The sequence below is a fragment of the Colletes gigas genome, unplaced genomic scaffold (genome assembly GCF_013123115.1).
Source record: "Colletes gigas isolate AHSC1104 unplaced genomic scaffold, ASM1312311v1 Colletes_gigas_Sc00066, whole genome shotgun sequence".
Classification (NCBI taxonomy): Eukaryota; Metazoa; Arthropoda; class Insecta; order Hymenoptera; family Colletidae; genus Colletes; species Colletes gigas.
In genome coordinates, this window is record NW_025106695.1 from 388,689 (window position 1) to 410,530 (window position 21,842).

Genomic DNA, 21,842 nt, shown 5'->3' on the forward strand with positions numbered 1-21,842 from the left:
TACTATAGATAGGTATCTTTTGGAATTTAAGGGGATGTAGGGACTTTAACTTTTTTCACTATGTTTTTAGTTACATATTGTTGGTACATCCGTACGAAACCTCAGCGACACAAAAATTAGGAGAGTGTACCAACTGTATAAACTGTGATGATGGTGTTACCATTATTTATACAGGGTGGACATTTAAAACAGATCACTGAAACAGATTATTATGTTTTAATGTTCAAACATTTCAAAATAAATGTTTTTATTATGTTCATTATTATTTGTAGACAATAAAAGTTATTATTATTATAAAGTCACCAAGGAGGAACTATTATTATAGTTTCGCGTTAATTAAGATTTATTCTGGGTATTTATTTAAAAATAGAAATGACAAATTTCATTTACAATTAATTTGTTATTTTACACGTCAACATTTGCATAAAATATAATACGTACAAAACTATTATATAAAGTTTATTTAAATGTACAACTTATCTTATTAAAAAAATTAGTTTTTTTCGTCGAAAATTGATTAAGTTATTTGAACCATTGAAATGTTCGAGTAAGTTTTAGCATTATATTCGTTTGCTTTAAGAACTTTCTCAATGATATCGTTTATTTTGATACACGTACATAGATTACGATTTAACAGTGTTATAATCGTGTTCGTCTTAAGGCAAGCATGGGCACTAAACAAAGGACAAAATCGTTTAATATGTAATACAAAAATATTATATATAAGAATTATGCCGTATTTTATTGTTACTACTTTTTAACTTTAGAATAGAAACCATCTCTTATATCAGAATCACATGTTTCACCCAGGCTTACATAATTTTTAAATTTACAAGAAATGTTTTCAATAAAAATAGAACCTCTTTTAAAGTTGGAAATTAGTAGCAATGAAATGATAAGTCATAGTTCTTAGGTTTGACCAACATTTGTGTAAAGTTTCATTAAAATCGGCGTCTAATGGTTCGTTTGTACCTCTATTAGACAAATACGTTAGTCATTTATGGATCCATAAGATTAATTGCGGAAGGACGTAGATTTTGTTGATATTCCCCAAAGATCATAGCTGCTAACCATTTGTATTGATCGTCCTTTAATGTTCCCGCCAACGTGTTCCCAAAAAATGGGCTTTCTTTACACCTAAAACGTAATGTTAATTTTAATTTGAAAGATTTAAATGCGATACATCAATGGGAATTTCTTAGACTTTATTCCAATGTTACCTTGTTGGTTTTTTATTTTTTGGTAAGAACGTGATGGACCATCTGAAACAAGGAATGTACATATATTTTTCAAAATTACGAACAAAATTTGTTCAATACAAATAGAGAATAAAACGCTTACCCAGTTTGCGGATTTCGCTTCGGTTCGTGGCCCAAATACCAAACGATTTCTTCTATTTTCCATTCATACAATTTATTAGAACAGACTTTGTCTTTGTAGCAGCAAAGCTTCGCTTGACTAAGTTCGAAGAGGTAGGTTTTGAAATGTTTAGTCTTTCTGTCCGCAAATTTAAGTTCACCGGATGGTGTTAATGGCGGTTTTATCTAAAAAAAAAAAATTCTTTAATGAAAATGTGCATACATAACGAGACGAGTATGTTTAATATACAACGTAAATAGTTATATAAAACGAAGTAGCTAAGGAGAGAATAATATGGTCATTTTTGTGAACCAATTTTTACATTAGCAATGTGAAGTGAAAACAACGACCGCGATCAAGTCCAATTAAATTACATCCTGTTTTTGTGTCGGGCAAATGTGCATTTATCTTTCCCTTCTGACTCACGCAATCTGATCCGCGCTGGGCAGGTCGCTATGGAAAATAGTTTCAGCCATGCACAACCTTGAACCCCTCTAACACAAAGAATATTACGTATTCGGATCGTGTTAAATGAGACGTAAAATAAATTTACAGACTTATAATTTTATAATAAATGAATCATTTACTCGGTGACAACGGGACGTTCGTTTTCATCTGGAAAATTATAATTTGATTTTGATCTAACATCGTAATATATTTACCAGTGGTACTATATCCTTGTACAGTTGATCTTTTTTAAGAATGAGGACGTTGTCCTTTCTATCCTCGGGATCCCAGTATCCCCACCTCGCCACTGTTTCGAGGACACGCTCGGCGTGATGCAGTGGTCGTTCCAATGCACCAGACAACGTATATTCTTCTAAACATAATTCATGTGCCGGCAAATCCGTTTTATCGGAGAGTTCCTGGCAAATGTCGAACGCGGTCTTTTGTGGCCCAATCTATGACAAATATTTCTGTATTACATTTCCTATTATTAAATATATTACGCGTATGGTACTATTATATATTATGGTTTCAAATTCTGTTAAAAAAAGAAATAGGAAATCTAAAAAATTCAAGTTTACCATCGAATCTATTAAATGCCTTAAAGTTAGGTATCTGAATCCATTTGCTAAATATTAAGAGATAAAAGGAAATGTAAAATAAAGAAATATTCACTCTCTGACTTTGAAGGTCATTTCGAGATTAATTTCTGCTTTTTTAATGGAATTCTGTAGAATTTTTGAACGAAAACATATTCTTGGTTTGAGAACGTGAAGATACATAAACGAAAAAAAGAATTCAACAAACTTGTTTTATAGGAACGTGTTTAACGTCATTCTAAAAATAAATCAAGGTGACGGCGAAGCAGAAGTTGCTATAACCCACGAGAATCGAAATGTCCGTTGCTTTTTATGCAATCAATCGGGCATTTCACGAGAGATCACAATTGAGTTTAAAAGAAATCTGATAGTCAAATTTCTATAACGCTGAAGTTTAGATACTAATGTAAATTCTTCAAATTCAGAATAGAACTAAGGAATGATTCTTACGGTCACATTGACGCATTCTCCGTCTATCGAGAAAATGTATATCCACATTTTCAGATCGCCCGATGGCGCTCCCCGTAGTCCGTTGTTCGACACGTGATGCTTCTCGAGGACCTCCAATATTTTCGCCTCTTTCTCTAGATCGGCAGCTGTTACTTGATAGAGCTTCGGATAAAGCCTTATTAGATCACCGACGACCCTGGTCTCGGCTCTGTTCCATTCCTCCGCGCTGTTTTCACCGGCGTGCATCAATGTCGGTCCCCAAATCGCGGATAGATTTTCGACAGTCATCAGGTTCCTGGAACACTGCTGACTCAAGCAGTGAAGGTGAGCAAGAATCCTCCTGAGTGTCGCCGCAGGCACAGGACTCAACGGAGCTAACAGTTTTCTGTATGTCGAGACTTTATCGTTCTCGTTATTGTTCTCTGAAAAGCAAAATACAGCTATATAAATATCTCACTTTTATCTGGTATTTTGTAATTTGTTGGCATCTGAATTCTTTGTCATTTTTCCCCCCGGGGTGGAAGAACAATGTTGCTAGTTTATTATAGTTCATTTGCTTGAGAGGCATATAATAAACCTTCTTCGGTAAAGCAACTCTTTTACTAGCAATTTTCTTTAACGATCGTGTCTTGCGCGTCAATTTTCGCATTTTGAGATCGCCTATAGTGATTCGCCGGAGTTCTTCATTGCCGTAGTATTTTACAGCCATTTGTCCAATTTTAACAGTTAATGCTTGTATAATGAGTACTGTAGACCTTGTTCTATCATTAAATATGTAAGTAGTTAGGTAAGTTGCGATTTCTGCAAGAGTAGCGTTCGACGTCGTTTTTGAAGCGAATTTTCACATAGGAATGTTCAAAGTTTTGCTGTTATTATTATTAAAACTGCGAGGTTAGTGATGATATAAACGGTGAAGATAAATTGTAAAAATTTTAATTCAATCATTCAAACATATCTTGCACTTAAATATTATTGAATGCATGGTTACTATTATCAATTCATTATTATTTTACTCAATTAATGTATTCCTTCAATTGTCCCTAAATGTGAGCATAGAAAAATTATTATAATGTTTCAGAAATATTTCAATTTTGCAAGGCCATACTTTAAACCCGTCTCAGCAATTGTGTCACCATTGAAATTTATATCGGAGCTATCGAACACATAGTGTTATCAGGGTCGTTCAAAAGTATGCGATATCGTGTAAGCAATAACAATTTGATAACTCCCCCCTTCCCATACTAATAATAAGATTATTATTTTTTAGATTTAGAATTATTTATTAGCATTATCATTTATCGATATCTTTGGATTTTCACTCTTCATGAACTTTTGAATAAAAACTGGTATTTCTAAATATTTAATTAATAAGTAAAATGATTAAATTTTTATTTTTGTTGATTCGATAACACATACTTAAACGTTAGTATAGTTATGATTTTATCGCTATTAATGAATAAATAAATTGTTTCGAATGACCCTAAATTAGTATATTTTGATATAATATTTAATTGTAGTTTAAATGTTAGGAATTTTTAATATTTATTGATTCTGTTTCTAAATTCCCGACTCGTGTACTGAAATTAATACGAGCCGTACGAAAAGTATGAGTTCTATTTGACAGTCTGATCTTTTTTAATCTTAAAATCCGCGTCGCTTCTTCAAGGTATCATTATCGGCGAGACAAAAAAATCACGTGCGGTTTTTATCGGAGATGCACGTACCTGTGTGTACGCACACCGTTGCTTTCACTAACGTGAGAAGTACGATAGCTCCTTATGAAAAACCATGATTCATCGACGACCTCCGTGCGATTCTCACGCAACATTCCGCCGTAAGCAGATTGAAAATCTACTGCAAACATCGAATAAATTCGAGTTCAACGTTCCCTCGTTATTATCATACTGGGATCACGTTTCATTTTCAAAGTTTTAAAAACGAACTTTTTCCTGCATTTTCTTGAAGGTTGAAGTCTTGAAAACAATTATGAATTCTAGTGAAAGTAGAAGAATGAGCAAATGTTACTGGACTTTCTATTCTTGCATTTTCTTTAAAGTTGAAGTCTTAAAAACAATTATGAATTCTAGTGAAAGCAGAAGAATGTGCAAATGTTGCAGGACTTTCTTTCCTGCATTTTCTTGAAAATTAATATTCATTGTGGAGAATTCTGATGAAATTGGAAAAATATGCAAATGTTACAGGACTGTTTTTCCTACATTTTTTTCAAGGTTGAAGTCTTGAGGACATTTATAAAGTGCTCTATATCATAATTGCGTGAGATATGTTCCGTATATTTTTTATCGCGTATTGGACGAAGATGGCTAGTGTACTAATACCGCAACTACATTAAGATGCAGTATGTGCAATCGATTTGTATGTAACAAACATTCTACAAATAATATACCATGTTTTTCCTATTTATGAACACTGATAACGAAAATATTTGTTATCCCACAATGTTTATTTTATATGTTTAAATAAATATTTTGCATCTGTTTGACACACAAGTTAAAATTTCATAATAAAGTGTATACAACGCGCCTGCTCGTGTTACGAAAAGGATTCGGGAGGGTTAAATTAGTTAGTAATAACACCGGAAATTTAATGATATGCTTCCTGATGAAAGGGGACCACAGTGTGAGAAAGTGTACGTGGGAGTAAATACGGGTCAATTTGACATTATTCCTGATTTATTTGCACGTATTGCTCCTTGAACATAAGTTCTAACTTCTTTGTTAATGTGACGGACAGCTTGAGAAACCATTTTTAAAGTACGCAACTTAGCATTGTTTTGACGTGTTCCAATTATATCCAGGATGAGCAAAATTTATTCGAAAAATAAATAACAAATTGTATTTCTATAGAATAATAGTTTTGCTTCCAATAATGGCACAAAAGCATGAAATATTCTGTCTGAAGCGTCTGTTTAATTTTCAAAGTAACAGTTTTCACTGAATTATTCTCGAAAGGTGATAAATCGATCGTCTGACCATAAGAGGATCAAATCGTTTACAAATGCAGTATTGAATAGTATTTTTCGTTCGTTAACGTTCCGTAGAATTCAGTTATTCGCATTTAACTAGTAGCATTCGAGCGGTTTCATTGTCAAAGCGTTGAGTTAGTAGATTGAGACCGTGCGCGGCGAATCAAGGACAGTGAATGCTCCTTACCTGAGTTCAGACAAAGCCGATCGTGTATCTTGGCGGGAAACAATGGATTCGGTAGATCACGGAGAAACCTTCTGAGAATCGTGGCGACATCGTGCTCTGTATACGCGCTTTTTGTAATTTGCGTCGCCCATGCGTCCCGTCGAAAGGCCTGCAGCAATCGAACAACGGCGCTGTTGGATCCACTTTGGCGATAAATGCCCTCCGACATAATACCTTCAATGTGACATTAATATTTTCAAAGTAACGTATTTTCAAAAATCGCCCAACTACTCGACAACCGCATAAATTAATTTCTTTTTATATAAATATATATTAACATATATGATCTGTTACTTCTATAATTTTTGTAAGTTTGTAATTACATTAACCGTTTAAAATTCGGTTTACATTTGTATAGTAATTGCATTTTGTATCAAGTAATTTATGTGCTGATTTAATAAATTGAATAAGTATACGGGAGCCGTAGCAAGGGTACAAAAGAGCCGCACGTGGGTTACGAGCTAGGGTTCACCAACGTTCCGACTACTTTTCGTGATCCTCTCGACGTCTATTATTTGAAATAGTATTCGAATATTTTTTTTTTTAAATTGGCTCAGCTCTGAAGTAAGACAGGACACGGAGATATCTTTATTTGTTTATCGATTGTGATAGTGTACAATGACATACTGAAAAATTTACCGTGTACATATATAAAATTGATGCATTTGTCGAGGATCACAGGCACGTCGTCCTGCGTGAGTTGTTGCTGTTCCAAAGCAGGGCCGCAGGTAGTGGCTGCTTGGTATAGCGCGTGCCTCCATGCAGATCCTTCGTGTGTACCTGGTGCAGTCATGTGTAATGCACCACTGCCACCTGTGTCCACGACCACCACTGGAACGGAACCGGCACCGGAATTCGGCCCTTCCTGTTCTCGTAAAACTGTAACACAACGTACGAAACTCTCCAAACAGGTACCAACTAATCACTATGTATGTTTTATACAGGGTGTTCGGCCAATCCGGAAAAATTTTAATCGAAGATTGTAGAAATAAGACGAAAATCAGGAATATCAATTTCTTGGCAGAGGCTTCGTTAAAAAATTATTAAAAAATTTCAAATCATTCTGAAAAAATTATTTTTGGTTGCGGGGGTCTATTACAATCATTTTTGGTGAATAGACATACCCCCGAAATCCTACCTACTTTCTAGAAAAAAATTCGAGAAGGTGTGAAATTTTTCGACAAAATTAAAAAATTTCAAAGCATTCTGAAAAAATTATTTTTGGTTGCGGGGGTCAATTACAATCATTTTTTGTGAATAGACATACCCCCGAAATCCTACCTACTTTCTAGAAAAAAATTCGAGAAGGTGTGAAATTTTTCGACAAAATTAAAAAACTTCAAATCGTTCTGAAAAAATTATTTTTGGTTGCGGGGGTCAATTACAATCATTTTTGGTGAATAGACATACCCCCGAAATCCTATCTACTTTCTAGAAAAAAATTCGAGAAGGTGTGAAATTTTTCGACAAAATTAAAAAATTTCAAATCATTCTGAAAAAATTATTTTTGGTTGCGGGGGTCAATTACAATCATTTTTGGTGAATAGACATACCCCCGAAATCCTGCGCATTTCCGAGAAAAAAATTCAGTACGGGCAGAACTTTAAATGTTAATTACTTTTTAACGAAGCCTTCATCAATAAATTGGTATTCTTGATTTTCCTCCTATTTTGGCCTCTAGAATCTCCCATTACAATTTTTCTCAGGCACACCCTGTATATCGTGCCAAAGAAATATAAAAATACATATAGAATTTCTGACAATGTATCGTTACTTTTTTCTGAGACAGTAAATTAAAAGATAATGCTTCTTTTAAGTCAGCCAAACGAGCAATTAGCGTAACAATAATTCGACTGTTTCGTAACGAGTATGTTGATACGTTTTAAATTTGATGTTAAAATACATATTAATCGCGGAGAACAAAATATTAATTGTATCTCTGGTCAGTTTCAATGAGAAATGCTACGAAATAAGTTTCATGATTTACACTCCCATTGTCTGTCCCCTTTCGGTGTGCAAATACGTTAATTCTTTTATTTACTGGGATGTATTACTAATATAACCAGTGACGTCATTATATGGTAGATCAAAATATTGTTTCGACTGTAAATTTGGTTAAATATCGTCTACTGATGCGCAGTTTAACAAGGTCAATGCTTGTCATTTGCAGTCGAAAAACACACTTACAATTAATCATACGTGGCCACAATCTATCATAAGGAAGCAACGAGTCCTTCGACAGGCATTCAGAAAATGTCTTTAACGATAATTATAATTTGAATAAACAGTTCTTCTATGGAACTGCAATTTTTTTTTATAATAAAGATAACATACCAATGCAACGCGCTTTTCGAAGGTCGAGTTCTCCAAAAGTTATGGCCATGAGAGGGTCCAGCGATTTCGTGTAAATTAGAGTTCTTTGGTGCAGGAGAACCCAAGCTGGAAACCATGTACCTGTTATACCTTCCTGAAACATGCATTAATTAATATTAATTTCTTAGTCCAATATGTCCATATATTATCGTATATTTTCTGGACAGTTGATGCAAACGAATCGAGTTTCAAGGATTAAACAAAACGCTACGGTGAACGTGCATTTAATTTAATAATAGTCTTAGTGAATATCTGAGTTATGGAATATGACAGACAATAATTATTTTGACTGTCAAGTTGATTCTTAACTCAGTGATGAATAAATATAGGTGATCCTATTTAGAATAGTGTTTGTTTCTCATTCGAGAAAGGTTTCCAGAAACTACATATGTGCAAGTTAGGTATTGAGCAATGTAAGTACGTACTTTCAGTTGCTGATATAGATGCTAGTGAGCTTGGGAATTTTAAAGATTTATTGAGTTGTTAGATTTTAAAAATTCGAATTTTGGTGTAGTACTATGGAACTTTTGTACCTTTAAGTAGGCCCATCCTGCTCTCGTTAGTTCGGCTGTATATTTCGTGAGAAAGACTGGAGTAACGGCCTCCAATATTCTTTGAGCCCACACTCTTCGTTCAGCGATGCCCTTCGCGTAGAATACGTGAACGCTTAGCCTTCCTTCCACGCTAATTGCTATGCAATGTACTGTTTCGCCATCGACTACCCTGAACATTTTAAATCGCCTTCGTTATCCTCCTTTTCCTTCAACATTTAATCTCATTATATGTAAAGTACGCTTCCTTTTGCAAAATGCTGGGAACAGGCAGGTTTAACTGCAAAGGGTCGCGAACGAGATTTAACAAATGTATTTAAAAATAATTTAAACCATGGAGTATCAGCGTTTTATGTATTTCTTTTACTGGCATTATTCGACTATCATATTATATTTAATATGGATTCAGTAAGGATATTTAAATCGATAGAATTATTTAAATATTTATCAAATTCAGTACAGTTAAATTTTACATATCAAAATTCTTATAGGATTTAGAATATTACAAATATCTCCACTTTGTAAGTAGTTTTACACAACATGTTTCTCCACATTTATCTTCGCTTCGAAAAGTGGTAACCTTCATTCTGTTTCGGAGACTCGCGATGCAAAGATCAAAATAGAAACATTGTTATTCTCGATCAGATTTTATACATTTCTGGATCTCGCTTCTGCGTGGATTTAACATCATTATCTCAAGACGCGTCCTTCTATCGTACGAAACAGTGGACTCACTTTACATCCTGCAGAAGATGAATGCTGTACACTGTATCGAGGTGAATGACCTCCTTCAGAGTAGACATGCCCTTATCGGCGTAAAACGAGAGTTTCTGGTCAGCCAACACCGTCGCTCGCGCCACGAGGTCCTTAGCCCTTTCGATCCCAACGCCAGTCCTGTAAACAATTCCCCTGTGCGTCGCAGGATTCTGCGGAGCGTTGACCTTTGGCCTTTCCAGTTTCGTCGATTTAGAGCTCGACACTCCGCCGTGGTCACGATTTCTGGACAACAGTTTGCTCCCGCTCTTCACGAAATTGATCATGTTCGGTCTGATACCGTGGCTGGTGGATTCGTGCCTGAGTTTTTTTAGTTTCTGTATCACGCCTATGCGTCGATGCTCCTCCGTGGTTTTTCCTTTCGAGGGACTGGTCACAGTTTCATCGGTGCTTTTCGCCGTCGAGGTGGCGGTCGCCGTCGTTGTGACTGGAATATGCGGAAGAGACGAGCACTTAAAAAAATACGTTTGTCGCCAAAACGTGATGCCGCAACTAATTGAGAGTGAAGTACACTCCGGTCCGTAAGTCATCGGCCATTTGTTAGTAGATAAATAAAATTAGCGTTTCTCATTCTATTAATGCGATTTTAACCCTTTGCGGTCGGATTAAATTTGGAGATGGGTATCGTATTGGTCGGAATTAATTTCTGTCGATAGAGCAGGGATACATAACACGCAAGTTTGCGATGTATAAACGAGTTTTAGTAATTCATTTGTGAACTTTAGATATATCTTTATTCAATACACTCATCTTGTGATATGTTTTTGTATAAAAATTATGTTTTATAATTCTCCTTCGTGTGATATTTTTCAAAACACTCTCCAACATGCAGGCCAGGTTTTCGAGTGCATGTATCGCATTTTGGGGAATTATTTTGGAATATTTTAAGAAGAGAGAATGTCTAATTACTGTTAAATACAATTTATAAAATATTCTTTGGAATTCTACAAGGTATCGTCGAACTTTGTCGATTTCACTACGTTCAAAAGACAACTGACTCGCCACTGCGTCTTGCATGACGAGTTACAACTTTTGTGTACATTAAATTACGTTATCTCCAATTGATGGAGCATCGTATTGGTTCGTGAATACAGGGTCTGTCCGGAAAGTAATGAGCCTCATTTTTTTTTACAAAGTTTATTGGTCGGACAGGTACAACAACTTAATATTCCTCAAAATAGGACCCTTGCGCATCAATACATTTTTGCCAGCGTGATTTCCATGCTGCATAAGCTCCCTGGAACTCCTCGGCCGGAATGCTGTTCAATAAGGTCGTTGTAGTCGCTTGGACGTTCTCCAGGGTGCCCAGATGATGTCCTTTGAGCTCCCTTTTCAGCCGAGGAAACAAAAAGAAGTCCGCCGGGGCTAGGTCGGGACTGTAGGGTGGCTGGGGAATCGTTGCAACACCGATCCGAGTCAGGTAGGAGGTGACAACAAAGGCGGTGTGAGACGTCGCATTGTCATGGTGCAGTTTCCATGAAGCTCGGATCTCTCTTCGGACGCGGGTGACCTTGCGATTCAGCCTTTTAAGCACTTCCTTGTAATATTGAGCGTTGACGGTCTGGCCAGGGGTTGCGAACTCGTGGTGCACGATCCCCTTAACATTAACATCCGTTCGTGATGTTTGTGGGCGTCCAGAACGGGCCTCGTCGGTAACCTCTTCCCGACCTTCTCTGAACGACTTGTGCCACTTCTTTGCCTGCGAATAGGACATGCAAGCATCCCCGAAGGCTTCTTTAAGCATATCCCATGTTTCCTTCGACGTCTTGTTCAGTTTAACACAAAACTTCACCGCATAACGCTGTTCTAACGTTTTTTCCATCGTAACTACGACGAGGTCACTGTACAGACGTTTACGTGGCAGCTCGTCCTAACCCTCCCAGAGCTCGGAGGCGACTTCCCGTGGTATCGCTGGAAAGCTAAAGGTTCCCCCCATTTTTCCCAACCGGTCGCAGCGCTGTACGTTGTATAGTCGCGTCACAAAAAAATGAGGCTCATTACTTTCCGGACAGACCCTGTAGGTCCTTTAGGCATTGAGGTTCGTATAGGAAAAGTGTAAACTGATACATGAATGCATACAGTATACGATTCGTATAGTTCCTTGCTGTGGTGGCTGAGAGCAGACATACGACCGGAACGGTAAAAAGGCTTTGGTGGCTGAGAGTAGACATACGACCGCAAAGGGTTAATAACCGAGGCATTCAATTTTTCAAACGTGCTTGCAGAATTGTATATTATTCTTCTAATAAATTCAAGTTAGAAATTATATTCGTAGACTTGAAATGTAATTTCCCGAAAATGTAGGTTTTGGTAGGTTTTAGAAGTATAGTATAGGGGCCACTGTATACAGAAAAAAGGCAATTGTTTACCTGGTGAGGTGCCATCACTGGTGGTCGCTGTCACGTTCGTTGGCGTATCGTTGGCGCGAATTTTCGAAGTTAATTTTCTAGGTGGCACGGCGGGTTGTTTCCGGGTCACCAGGTGCGCCAATTTCGGCAACAGTGCCGGATTTTTGGTTATAGAGATCTTGTCTGGCACCGAGGTGGTATCCGCGACCCCATCGTAGTCGCTTTTTGGCAAGGAATCGAATCTTTTCGGCGGTTCCGGCGGCACTGCGGAAATTTGCGGATGCAGCATATCTTCGTCGTCCGCTTCGTCCTGCTCCTCCTCATTATCAACGGTTTCCTGGTAATCGAGAATGCTTCCAGCACTGCTATGCGAATCATTCGTGGCGAGCAGAGTCTCCAGCAACATCAGATCGTTGTTCTCGAAATTGCTGTAAACATTCTCGTCGGAGGTTCGCGCGAATGGATCGAATTCGAACAACAGCGACCTGCTGTTTAACTGTCTAGTCTCCGAGCTGGTCGACGTTGGCTGTTTCTCTTCTGGAACAGCTTTTTGGGGCGATAGATTCTCGTACAACGAATTTTGCACGGACGCTTGACTCTCGTTCGAGGTCGTGGATGTCCTGTTCAAAATGGGCACCTCTTTGTCAAGAATATCCTCCTCCGCGCTTGATATCCTGTCTAGCTCGTCGATCCCGTCCGACTTGCCAGCTGACGCGGTGTCGTAAAATATCCAAGAATCGGATCTGGATAGCCTTCTTGTGTCGGTTTTGTCGTGGGGCAGGGTTACGTTAACGTCCGACAAATTTAAGCTTTGATCAGAATCGCTGGCCTGATAACAAAGTGAAGGGAATTCGCCCATAAGTACAGAAAAATTTGACATTACGTAGGTCATATTTTGAATAAAATTCAAATGTATTAATCCTTATTAACCCTCAACCTAATTATCAACGAGATATGATTCTCGAAAATTTGCTCCGCGTATCGTCAAGTTGGAGGTCAATGTCGTCAAAGATTTCGGTAAGACAACTTCCATATCTTTGACACTGAGTCACAAACGTAACAGGCGATTAGAGTGACGTAATATTACTTGCTTCCATAAACACTTTCAAGAAACTACCGCTGATATTGAATCTCTAATTTTATGTTACGCGAAGCAAATCGTCGAGAAATAAAGAGATTAATATATTTTTACTCTGCTACGATATTTCGTTAAAAGAAATATGGTTGGCTATCAAATCTCCTAGCCTATGCAATGCATTATAAAAGCTCTTTAAATGTTAATAAACAACGAAATTAAACAAAATATAGAGTATACATTGCATAAAGACCATGTACATAATACACGACTATGACATACATTTAACTATTCTGATAAATGAAACTAACTATTCTGAATGAAACATTCTGCATTTACTCAACCATTGAATATGAAATGCTAATGTATTCGGCATTCACTGACCAAGCAATTACAAGATATACGTGTTTCCTGTATTAGAGAGTGAAACTGAGTATAACAAGCGAATACTCGTAAGCATTAAATTTCGAATAGAGTAAAAATTTGTGAATATTCGTAAGTATTTTTTAAAACACATTTTGCCCATCCCTGTTTGCAAGGATAATTCACGAAAATACACTCCCGTCCATAAGTCACCTGACACTTAACGAAGCTATGTAAATTATAAAATGAAACTAACATTTATTTATTACGTTATAAAGGAATTTTACTAAAATGTAATATTGTCTACGTGTCCTTCTTCAATTTTAAACACGTTTTCATATTTATTTATGTAACTTAACCCTTTGCATTGTGAGAGTTTTTATTAATATGAACAACTAGTAATACCACTTGCAATTTTGGGATGTAACCTCTAAAAACAACAAAATATTCCCTTTTCTACAAAAATGTATAAATACCTACAATTTAAATTTTATTCATATATTTCCTAAATTCAATTTGTGTTATCAAAAAGGAGACTTGAATCGAGCCATGGTACGTATTGCGTTCGTCGCCATAGAGGCGCCAATGAGTGCAAAGGGTTAAACGACTAAATTGTAAGAAAGCATTAATTTGCATTTTTCAAGACTCACGGACGGTAGTGCCAGCGAAATGAAATGAAATGTTGAAGGAATAGAATTTTTACCTGATTGAGGGCGAAACTGAGAAGATTGAACGATTCTGGGAAGTCCCTCTCGATTTTGTCAGAGATGGTCGAGCTGATCGTGTCGTACCGACTGCTACCCGATGTGACGGACTGCAGCTCGTTGTAGATAAACTCGTCAGGATGCGGAGGAGGAGGATAAACTGGAGGCGGTGGACTGGGTCGCGTACCGGATAGGTCTTCCTCGTTTCTGACGCTCCTCAGATTACTGTTCAAGGGACTGTAGAACGAGATGCCGCTGAAAATATCGTCGGCGGGCATCGACACGCATCTATCGTCCTCCGCGGGATCCTTGAATTTCTTGATACCGTCGGAACCGTCGCGGAAAAGCTCATCCTGATTCAAAGACGACAGTCGTCTGGTCAGAAGGTTCTTCACCGACTTTTCCAGCCGGATGCTGACGTTTCTCGTGCTGGAGATCACCGCGCGGCCCTTGGTCGTCACCTTCTCCGAAATCTCGTCTTTCAGTTGCCGGGAGCTGGTGCTCAGGTTGCGAAAAAATTCATTGTTCGCGGTCCGTGTCTCCGGGATCGATTTCGAGTCGTCGCTTTTCTCCGATTGACTCGAGTCGCTGTGACTGCTGAGTCTGGCCGCTGGAACGACCAACGGTAATCTTCTTGGCGCTGGTACCGGTCGATCCGTCACCGACGTCCTAGGTTTCGGGATTGGTTTCACCTCCATCTCGATAGGAAATTTCTCCGCCTCGGCGCTCTCTTTCAACCGTACGATCCAGGAACGTAGAAGCTGCGCCACATGCTTCGATCCCCTGAACAATATTCGTACGTTTTAAACAAATTTTTCGATGAATAGATTTCGATGAGAAGAATGAAAAAGATGTGGTTTTACTCTAAGATTGATTATTTACACAGAATATTAAATGTTTCGTTGCTAGTTGATTTTGTGCAATTTGGCATGAAGAGCTTATGATAAGTTATAAGTAAATTGTGGATCTTTATGAAAATTTATATTTTTATTGATAGAATTAATGAAATGGGAGCTTTATAGAGGGTTGTCTCAACCCTTAGATACAAAAATTCGTATTTTACGTTAAGTAATTCTTATATTTTTATACGTTTGCGTTCGAACTGCTAAGTAGCTGGAGTTATATTATATGAAGTAAATGTGTTTGGAAGTATCTAAGATGGTGGGTTGGATTAGCCAGGATTTTTGTACTTCAAGATCTCAGAAAAAGAAGAGAAGAGGTGACAGAAAAGAGAAAAATTTTAAACAAGAGCATTAGAATTCGAGAAAATAAGAAATGTAGAAGGTAAAGAGTTGGTTAAGAAATGTCTAAAAGAAAAAGAACGAATCGTCGAGGCCCGGAAACAGAGGGGGGAGAATATCTAATGAGAAACAGATTAAGTTAAGCAGGAATAGACGAATTAAGAACGGAGGAAATGGGCATAATAGAAATGCTAATAGAAAGACGCAGAGAAGTAGAAAAACAAGTACGATTTGATAGAAGAGAAACGAGCCACGAGAAAAGATATAAATATGAAATGAAACACTATACTGGGAAACTGTATATCTCAATCATGAATACTAGTAAAAGTAGAGTTTAAACGATTGAAAAAAATACTGTTATTAACATGAACAAGTCACGAATATCACACGAAAATCACGATAGTCCGTTGCACCTTTCTGTAATGGGTTTTGAATAGAAGTATTTGCACTGTCCATTGTTTGGTCGAAGAATGTGCTTACGGATGATCGATGAATTTGCTTCGCTTGATAAATGGTTAAATTGGCTTCTATTCGGATATCCGTGATATCGTACAAACCTGACAAATAAATCTTCTATAGTAGATTAAAGGTGTTAAATAATTTTTGAAGTTTCTAACAACCCTTTAAAAATTATTGTATACTCGTATTATTATTATTATTATTCATTTATCAACGGGGAAACCCCTTTAGTATAAAAAGAATTAATATGTAAGAAACAACAAAATGAAGATTATACAGAGAAAATATTATTACTTATAAAATTTTGTACGCTGCAAAGATAGTTTAAAACTTCCTTTATATTGCCTGTACATTTATAGGTATATCTTGCCTTACATGGCGATCTACTAGACTAATCCTTACTTAGTAACCGGTCCTGAGCGAGTTAACCCGCTTTTCCTAGAATTTAAGAACCGTTGTCTCGTGGTTAGCAGGAATTGCAGTAACCTTTTTTGAATAGCCAGGTTTGGATTAATGTTAGATGGCTGTTACACTCCCTAGTTTCTTATTTAAACATAAAATCAGCAAGGAAGCGGTGACATTGTGTCCCAATCAAGGTTATTTCACAGAGAAATTCCCATCGTGGAGGCAAGGGTTCAAGTTCACTTCAAACCTTGGTCTAAACAGGTCACAAAGGATTTATGCCTGGTTTATGATACGGCAATCGTTATTCTTTGAAAGGTGTGGTAGAAATTTAGAAAATCGTTATGTTTTTTCTCTTTAATATTTCTTCTGTTCTTCGAACACATCTTCTTATTAACTTATGAAGAATTAAACAAAATAGAAGGTATCATATCTTTTCGTATCACCGATGTAATAAGTAATAGTTACAACAAAGAAATTTTATCCGTGCTCGTTGCATTCATTTCGACTGTATTTATGTTGCAACTTTCGTTTATGTACCAAACTATGCAGGCTGCTCCAAGATATGCAAATCAGTAACAGCGCCAAAGAAAATGGCCATGGGGGCTTGAGTCCACCCCCATTGATTTCTTTATTCGTTGACAAATATTAGCATCAAAACTTTAATAGTCCTATTTTTTGGAATTTTTCCAAAATCTTGAACCACCGCCACGAATATCAAATAAAACTATTCGTAAATACTAAATAATATTAATGTTAATTTAAAGCCATACGCAGACTTCATTAATTTACTTTCTGAATCGATGTGATCATACTATGCGAACGTAATTATCAATTATTCCAGTGTTATCGTCAACCTGTCGCATAGAATGACTTGATAGTTGATACTATCGCGTTCAGTGAAATTTGAGACGCAAAGTAAGCCATATGCGTTAAGGTGAGGCAGACAACTAACCAAGTGTTTTAATTCAATAATTTCTTAATTCGCTGTTCTTTACTCTTAACAACCACTCGCGTTTAATGAACAACAGTCTGTTGAAATTGAAGATTACTTTTAATGGTGTCGCGTCATTCGGTGTTACAAACACGTGAGTGTTGTGACTATCAAATTACGTGGAATTCTGTATCTGTCACGAAGAAATTAGAGAACTTATTACGAATAGCTTCCGGCTCAATACGCGAATCGAAATGTCTTTAATCAACTCTGAATTACCATTTAAAAATTCCCCGATACATTAGTTTCAACCAACAAAAAACGTTGACTTGTTCATAGTGCTGCAGCAAAGTAGTGAAAGTACGCTAAACTCGTTGAGTAAACAGAACTCATACCTGCTCTTGCAACATACACGCGCAGCATACTGATTTTTTAAACGACTTCAAAAATACATAAATCAATGTCCTGGTTAATGAATTAAATTTAAAATTAACACCCAGTAACGTGTTGGCGGAGAAGAACATAGAATGTTGGTTTGCGCAAACACGTTAATGGTATACGGAAAATGTTATTAAAAAGACTAGTATAAGAAAAAGTCCAACGATTAGTATGATTCGACGGTTGAGAAAAGGTTATGTATGCTTGGGAACAAACTGTTAGACACAGAGTAGGTGGAAGTTATATAAAAATGAGTACAGAATTAAGCATACTTTGCAAGACTCGAGGACGGTCCTTCAGTTTGGGTATCTCGATGAAGCGTCGAACACGTACACGAAGAATTATTAACACTTGCTTCGTACATTCCACCAACGACAGTTACTTTAGTAATAAAGACAGCTCAGCGCGAAGCACTTCTGTACGGTTGAATCACCGCATCCGAGTCACGTGATTAGCAATGAGCAGTTGGAATAAATCATGTTTTATAATTTCAATTGCTCTAAATTATCGTTTCTGTACTTAATTTTTCCCAGGTGCTGCGACCTTTTAACAGACGAATCTCTGGCAAATCTAAACGATTCGTAAATTTATATTTATATGTTTTTATTTAACGATCTATATGGGTAAGACCCGGAACTTCAGAATATTACGAAACGTTGAGGATGCGTAGAGCAATTTGTTTGCTGCCCAATTCACTCCAAGGGGTTGAAACGAGCCCCTGAAAAATAGGGGTTAAATTAATAATAATTTTCACGAGTTAATTTCAACCCCTTAGGGGTTAATTTGTGCGGCAAAAATAATTGTGTATTAATGCATATACTCTATGTATCTTTGCAAATTTTTTAAATTTCCAGTCCGGGAATCTCTCTAGATAGGTATATCAAATATTCTGCTTTTTAAGCGTGCGAATTATCAAAATTATCTCACTGAAAGCCCAGTTAGCACGTTTCGCGTGTAACGTAGTAAACATGGAAATGAACGTGCATAATTAAGGAAATATTTGAATGGTAATTGTGCGCGTACATTGTGTTTAATATTCCGAGCACAAGCGCTAAGGATGTCATCGTACTCTTAACTGGAATCATTAACACCTTTAAGGTTACGAATAGATTGAAAACGATTTCCAATTAAGACGTTCGTTTAACGCCTTATTGCTAGACTCCTAAGATGCGTGCAATTAGCGACAAAAATTTGGGTTAGGAAACCGCGCGCGTATTTCGAATTCAAAATGGCCGATCGTAGATCACAATTGGACGATTTATTTGATATCAGGATGACGAAAAATATCTGGTAATCGTAGGCATAGCGCGTATACCTTAATGTGTATGTATAACTGCAAATGAGTTTACGTTCCGAGAGAGAACAAACGACTGTCAACGTATGGCGACTCTGGCGCGTTTGAATCATCGTATCCGAGTCACGTGACAGAGGCTGAAGTCTCGGAACGTAAAAAAAAGCCTTAAATTGGCATGACAATTGTTTTGTACCCGTGAATCACCGTTTGGAAATTCGATACAGACGCATCGAGTTTCCGGTTTCTGCACTAACCGACATTTACGTCACGACGACGTTTCCATGGTTCCTCGGTTCCGATCCGGGGATCGACGACTGGATCTAGTTTCCCATGTTCCTCATTGTCGGACAAAGGAAAACGGTTCGTTGTTACCTCTGCTCAATCCAGGACGGCACGTGAATCATAGTTAACTCGCGTCAGCAGATCTATCAGAGTTTCTAAAATTAACTGATAGCCCCGCTGAAAATGATAAGTATTACTCGTTATCCTCCAAACACTCGGAACGTCCTTCTACGATGTTAAGAAGCAAGAACTTTTGTTCTGACGTTGAGATCACTGGGAAGCACACTTTACCATTTAACACAGTTTCAGGAAACGTTAATCTCTAATCTCCGTACATTAATCCTCTCTTCTTTCAATATTTATTAAAATATTGTAAAACAACAAGGTCAAATAGGGCAATTTTAAAAAGAAAATTTACAAATTGAAAAATATAGAAAAAGATATAATAAAATTAAAATGCTCCAATACAAGTAAAAATTAAATTACAGTAGTCTTCGATGTAATAACAGCACTGATGTTAATTATTTAATGTTTCTAACTACAATTCAATGTCTTTGTTTGTACACAAATGAACGATACTCAACAAAGCAACGTTACCAAACTCAAATTATTTGAAATTTTCATTATTTCCATTCGTATTATCGGAGCAAATAATATATTTAAAATTTGTAATTAAAAGATAAATTACGCGCGGAGTTACTTTGCCACTATCAGCTGCTCCGTTTCGAATAATTTGCAAGAGCGTTGTATTATTTTTACCAGAGTTTAAACAGGGAAGAATGATGATGCCATGCGATCATTAATCATGCAACATTAATGCCCTTTCTCATAAATGTTATAATACCGATGCATCGTGCAAGAGATAATCGGTACAACAGTACGATTCTTTGTTCGAGCCGAGTAACGAGTAAAAATATAGGCAACGCGAACAGTCAATAATAAAGCCGCTCCAATTACTCCTATCAACCGGGTGGCACACTTGGCAACTGTTCATTAACGAGGCAAATATTTGCCAAAACGTCAATGGGCTCTTGCGTTTTGTATAGGCACATAGTCGTTGCTCACGTAACGCGTCTACTTATACACGGTTTGGAGTATCGAAAGATGACATCTGCTTCCGATAACCTTTTTTCGACGTATCTGCGAGTTATCGTTCGAATCGCCTAAAACTGTGCCGTCCACTTTTCACTGTACATACAGTAAAAATCGAGCAGTTATAAAATCACGGTTACTTCGAATTATCGATAGCCCGCCAACGTTTATCACCGATATGCACACGATCACCGTTGCATCGGGTGAATCTAGTTTCGATACGCACACATCGCGAACAACTTGTTGATTCTCGGGTATCGTCGGGGAGAAAAACACGATGAGAGAGAACAACGGACACACGTACCTCGAAGTGCTATTTCAAGTCGGACTCCGCGAAACGATTTCACGATGTTCGAACGGCCCCCGCGCAGCGGCGCAGAATAATCCCATAAAATACTGTTTAAACCCGGACCTGTTTATCGTGTCCGTTGGGGTCAGAGACCCACTTGTTCAATGGTCGTTGCCACTGTCATGATCTCTCTCCGCGTCCTCTTCTCTGTTCACCTTTGAAAAGGTACACTGGCAAGTCCCACGGCACGCACACAAACGTGAAATAGTTTAGAGGCACACACGGTCAAGTCACTCACGCACAACGTGGCAGCACACACTCGTGGAATTCACTGTTCACGATCGAGCTTCTCCTTTCTCTTCGCATTCTTTGACATCTGCGCTGAGGCCTTGTCCCTCGGCAAGTAAAAGCCTGGCCCGCCCGTCGCGAGAGACGCACGTTTCACGGAAACGGTGCTTTCTAATGGTATTTGGTCGGCGATAGAACGCGATACGATAAGATAATGGTTAAAAAAACGCTGGCACAAATCCACTTCGACGACTCCGATCGCACGTCCGCCGACGAACGCTCACTTCCTACGCGAGACGCGCGGCTGGTTCTGCCACACGGTGCATCCCTTCTCTCGCTACTGCCCTCCTCCACCTCCACCACGGACACTCCGTTTTACAGCCAATACATGCACACCGTATACAAGGTGGGGCATTTAAACTCGGTCGATCGCGTGTATCTGTTGCGTTAAATACAGGCGAACTTTTCAAGTAATCAGAAAACAAACAAGGAACTTATGAAAGACACTGTGAACGTCAAAATTGAAAAATTCGATTTGTTTTTTTAAATGGTCTGCTTATCAAATATTGTAATATACAGTATGAGTTTGTCCAATAAATAATGGATGAACTTGAAAATATATTCTGAAAGTCGATACTTCCACATTTGAGACCTTGTTTTAAAATGAATGATGAGAATGTATACAGGGCGTTCGATCAACCCTGGAAAAAATCTTAATTTTTTCGGCGAAATTAAAAAATTTCAAATCGTTCTAAAAAAATTATTTCCAGTTGCAAGGGTCAATTACAATCATTTTTGGTCAATACATATACCCTCGAAATTTTACGCATTTTCAAGAAAAAAATTCAGGAAAGTAAAATTAAAAAATTTC

General features: G+C 37.5%; 1 protein-coding gene across 3 annotated transcripts; it reads right to left on the bottom strand.

Annotated features, from left to right (window-relative positions):
- Window positions 1-511: 511 nt before the first annotated feature.
- LOC122403625 lies at window positions 512-21,153 on the bottom strand. 3 transcript variants are annotated; one of them, XM_043407243.1, is made up of 15 exons: window positions 20,807-21,153; window positions 19,275-19,479; window positions 17,999-18,444; window positions 14,252-15,035; window positions 12,132-12,939; window positions 9,724-10,189; window positions 8,971-9,160; window positions 8,399-8,531; window positions 6,704-6,943; window positions 6,026-6,238; window positions 2,856-3,277; window positions 2,022-2,261; window positions 1,342-1,544; window positions 1,221-1,262; window positions 512-1,137 (listed from the first exon to the last, which is right to left on the bottom strand). In XM_043407243.1, the coding sequence occupies exons 3-15, from the start codon at window positions 18,088-18,090 to the stop codon at window positions 999-1,001; spliced, it is 3,972 nt and encodes a 1,323-aa protein (XP_043263178.1). In that variant the 5' UTR covers window positions 18,091-18,444; window positions 19,275-19,479; window positions 20,807-21,153; the 3' UTR covers window positions 512-998. The 3 variants fall into 3 exon arrangements, with proteins under 3 accessions (XP_043263178.1, XP_043263177.1, XP_043263179.1); XM_043407242.1 differs by having other exon boundaries at window positions 20,699-21,153; XM_043407244.1 differs by lacking the exon at window positions 17,999-18,444 and having other exon boundaries at window positions 20,699-21,153.
- Between the last annotated feature and the right edge of the window lie 689 nt (window positions 21,154-21,842).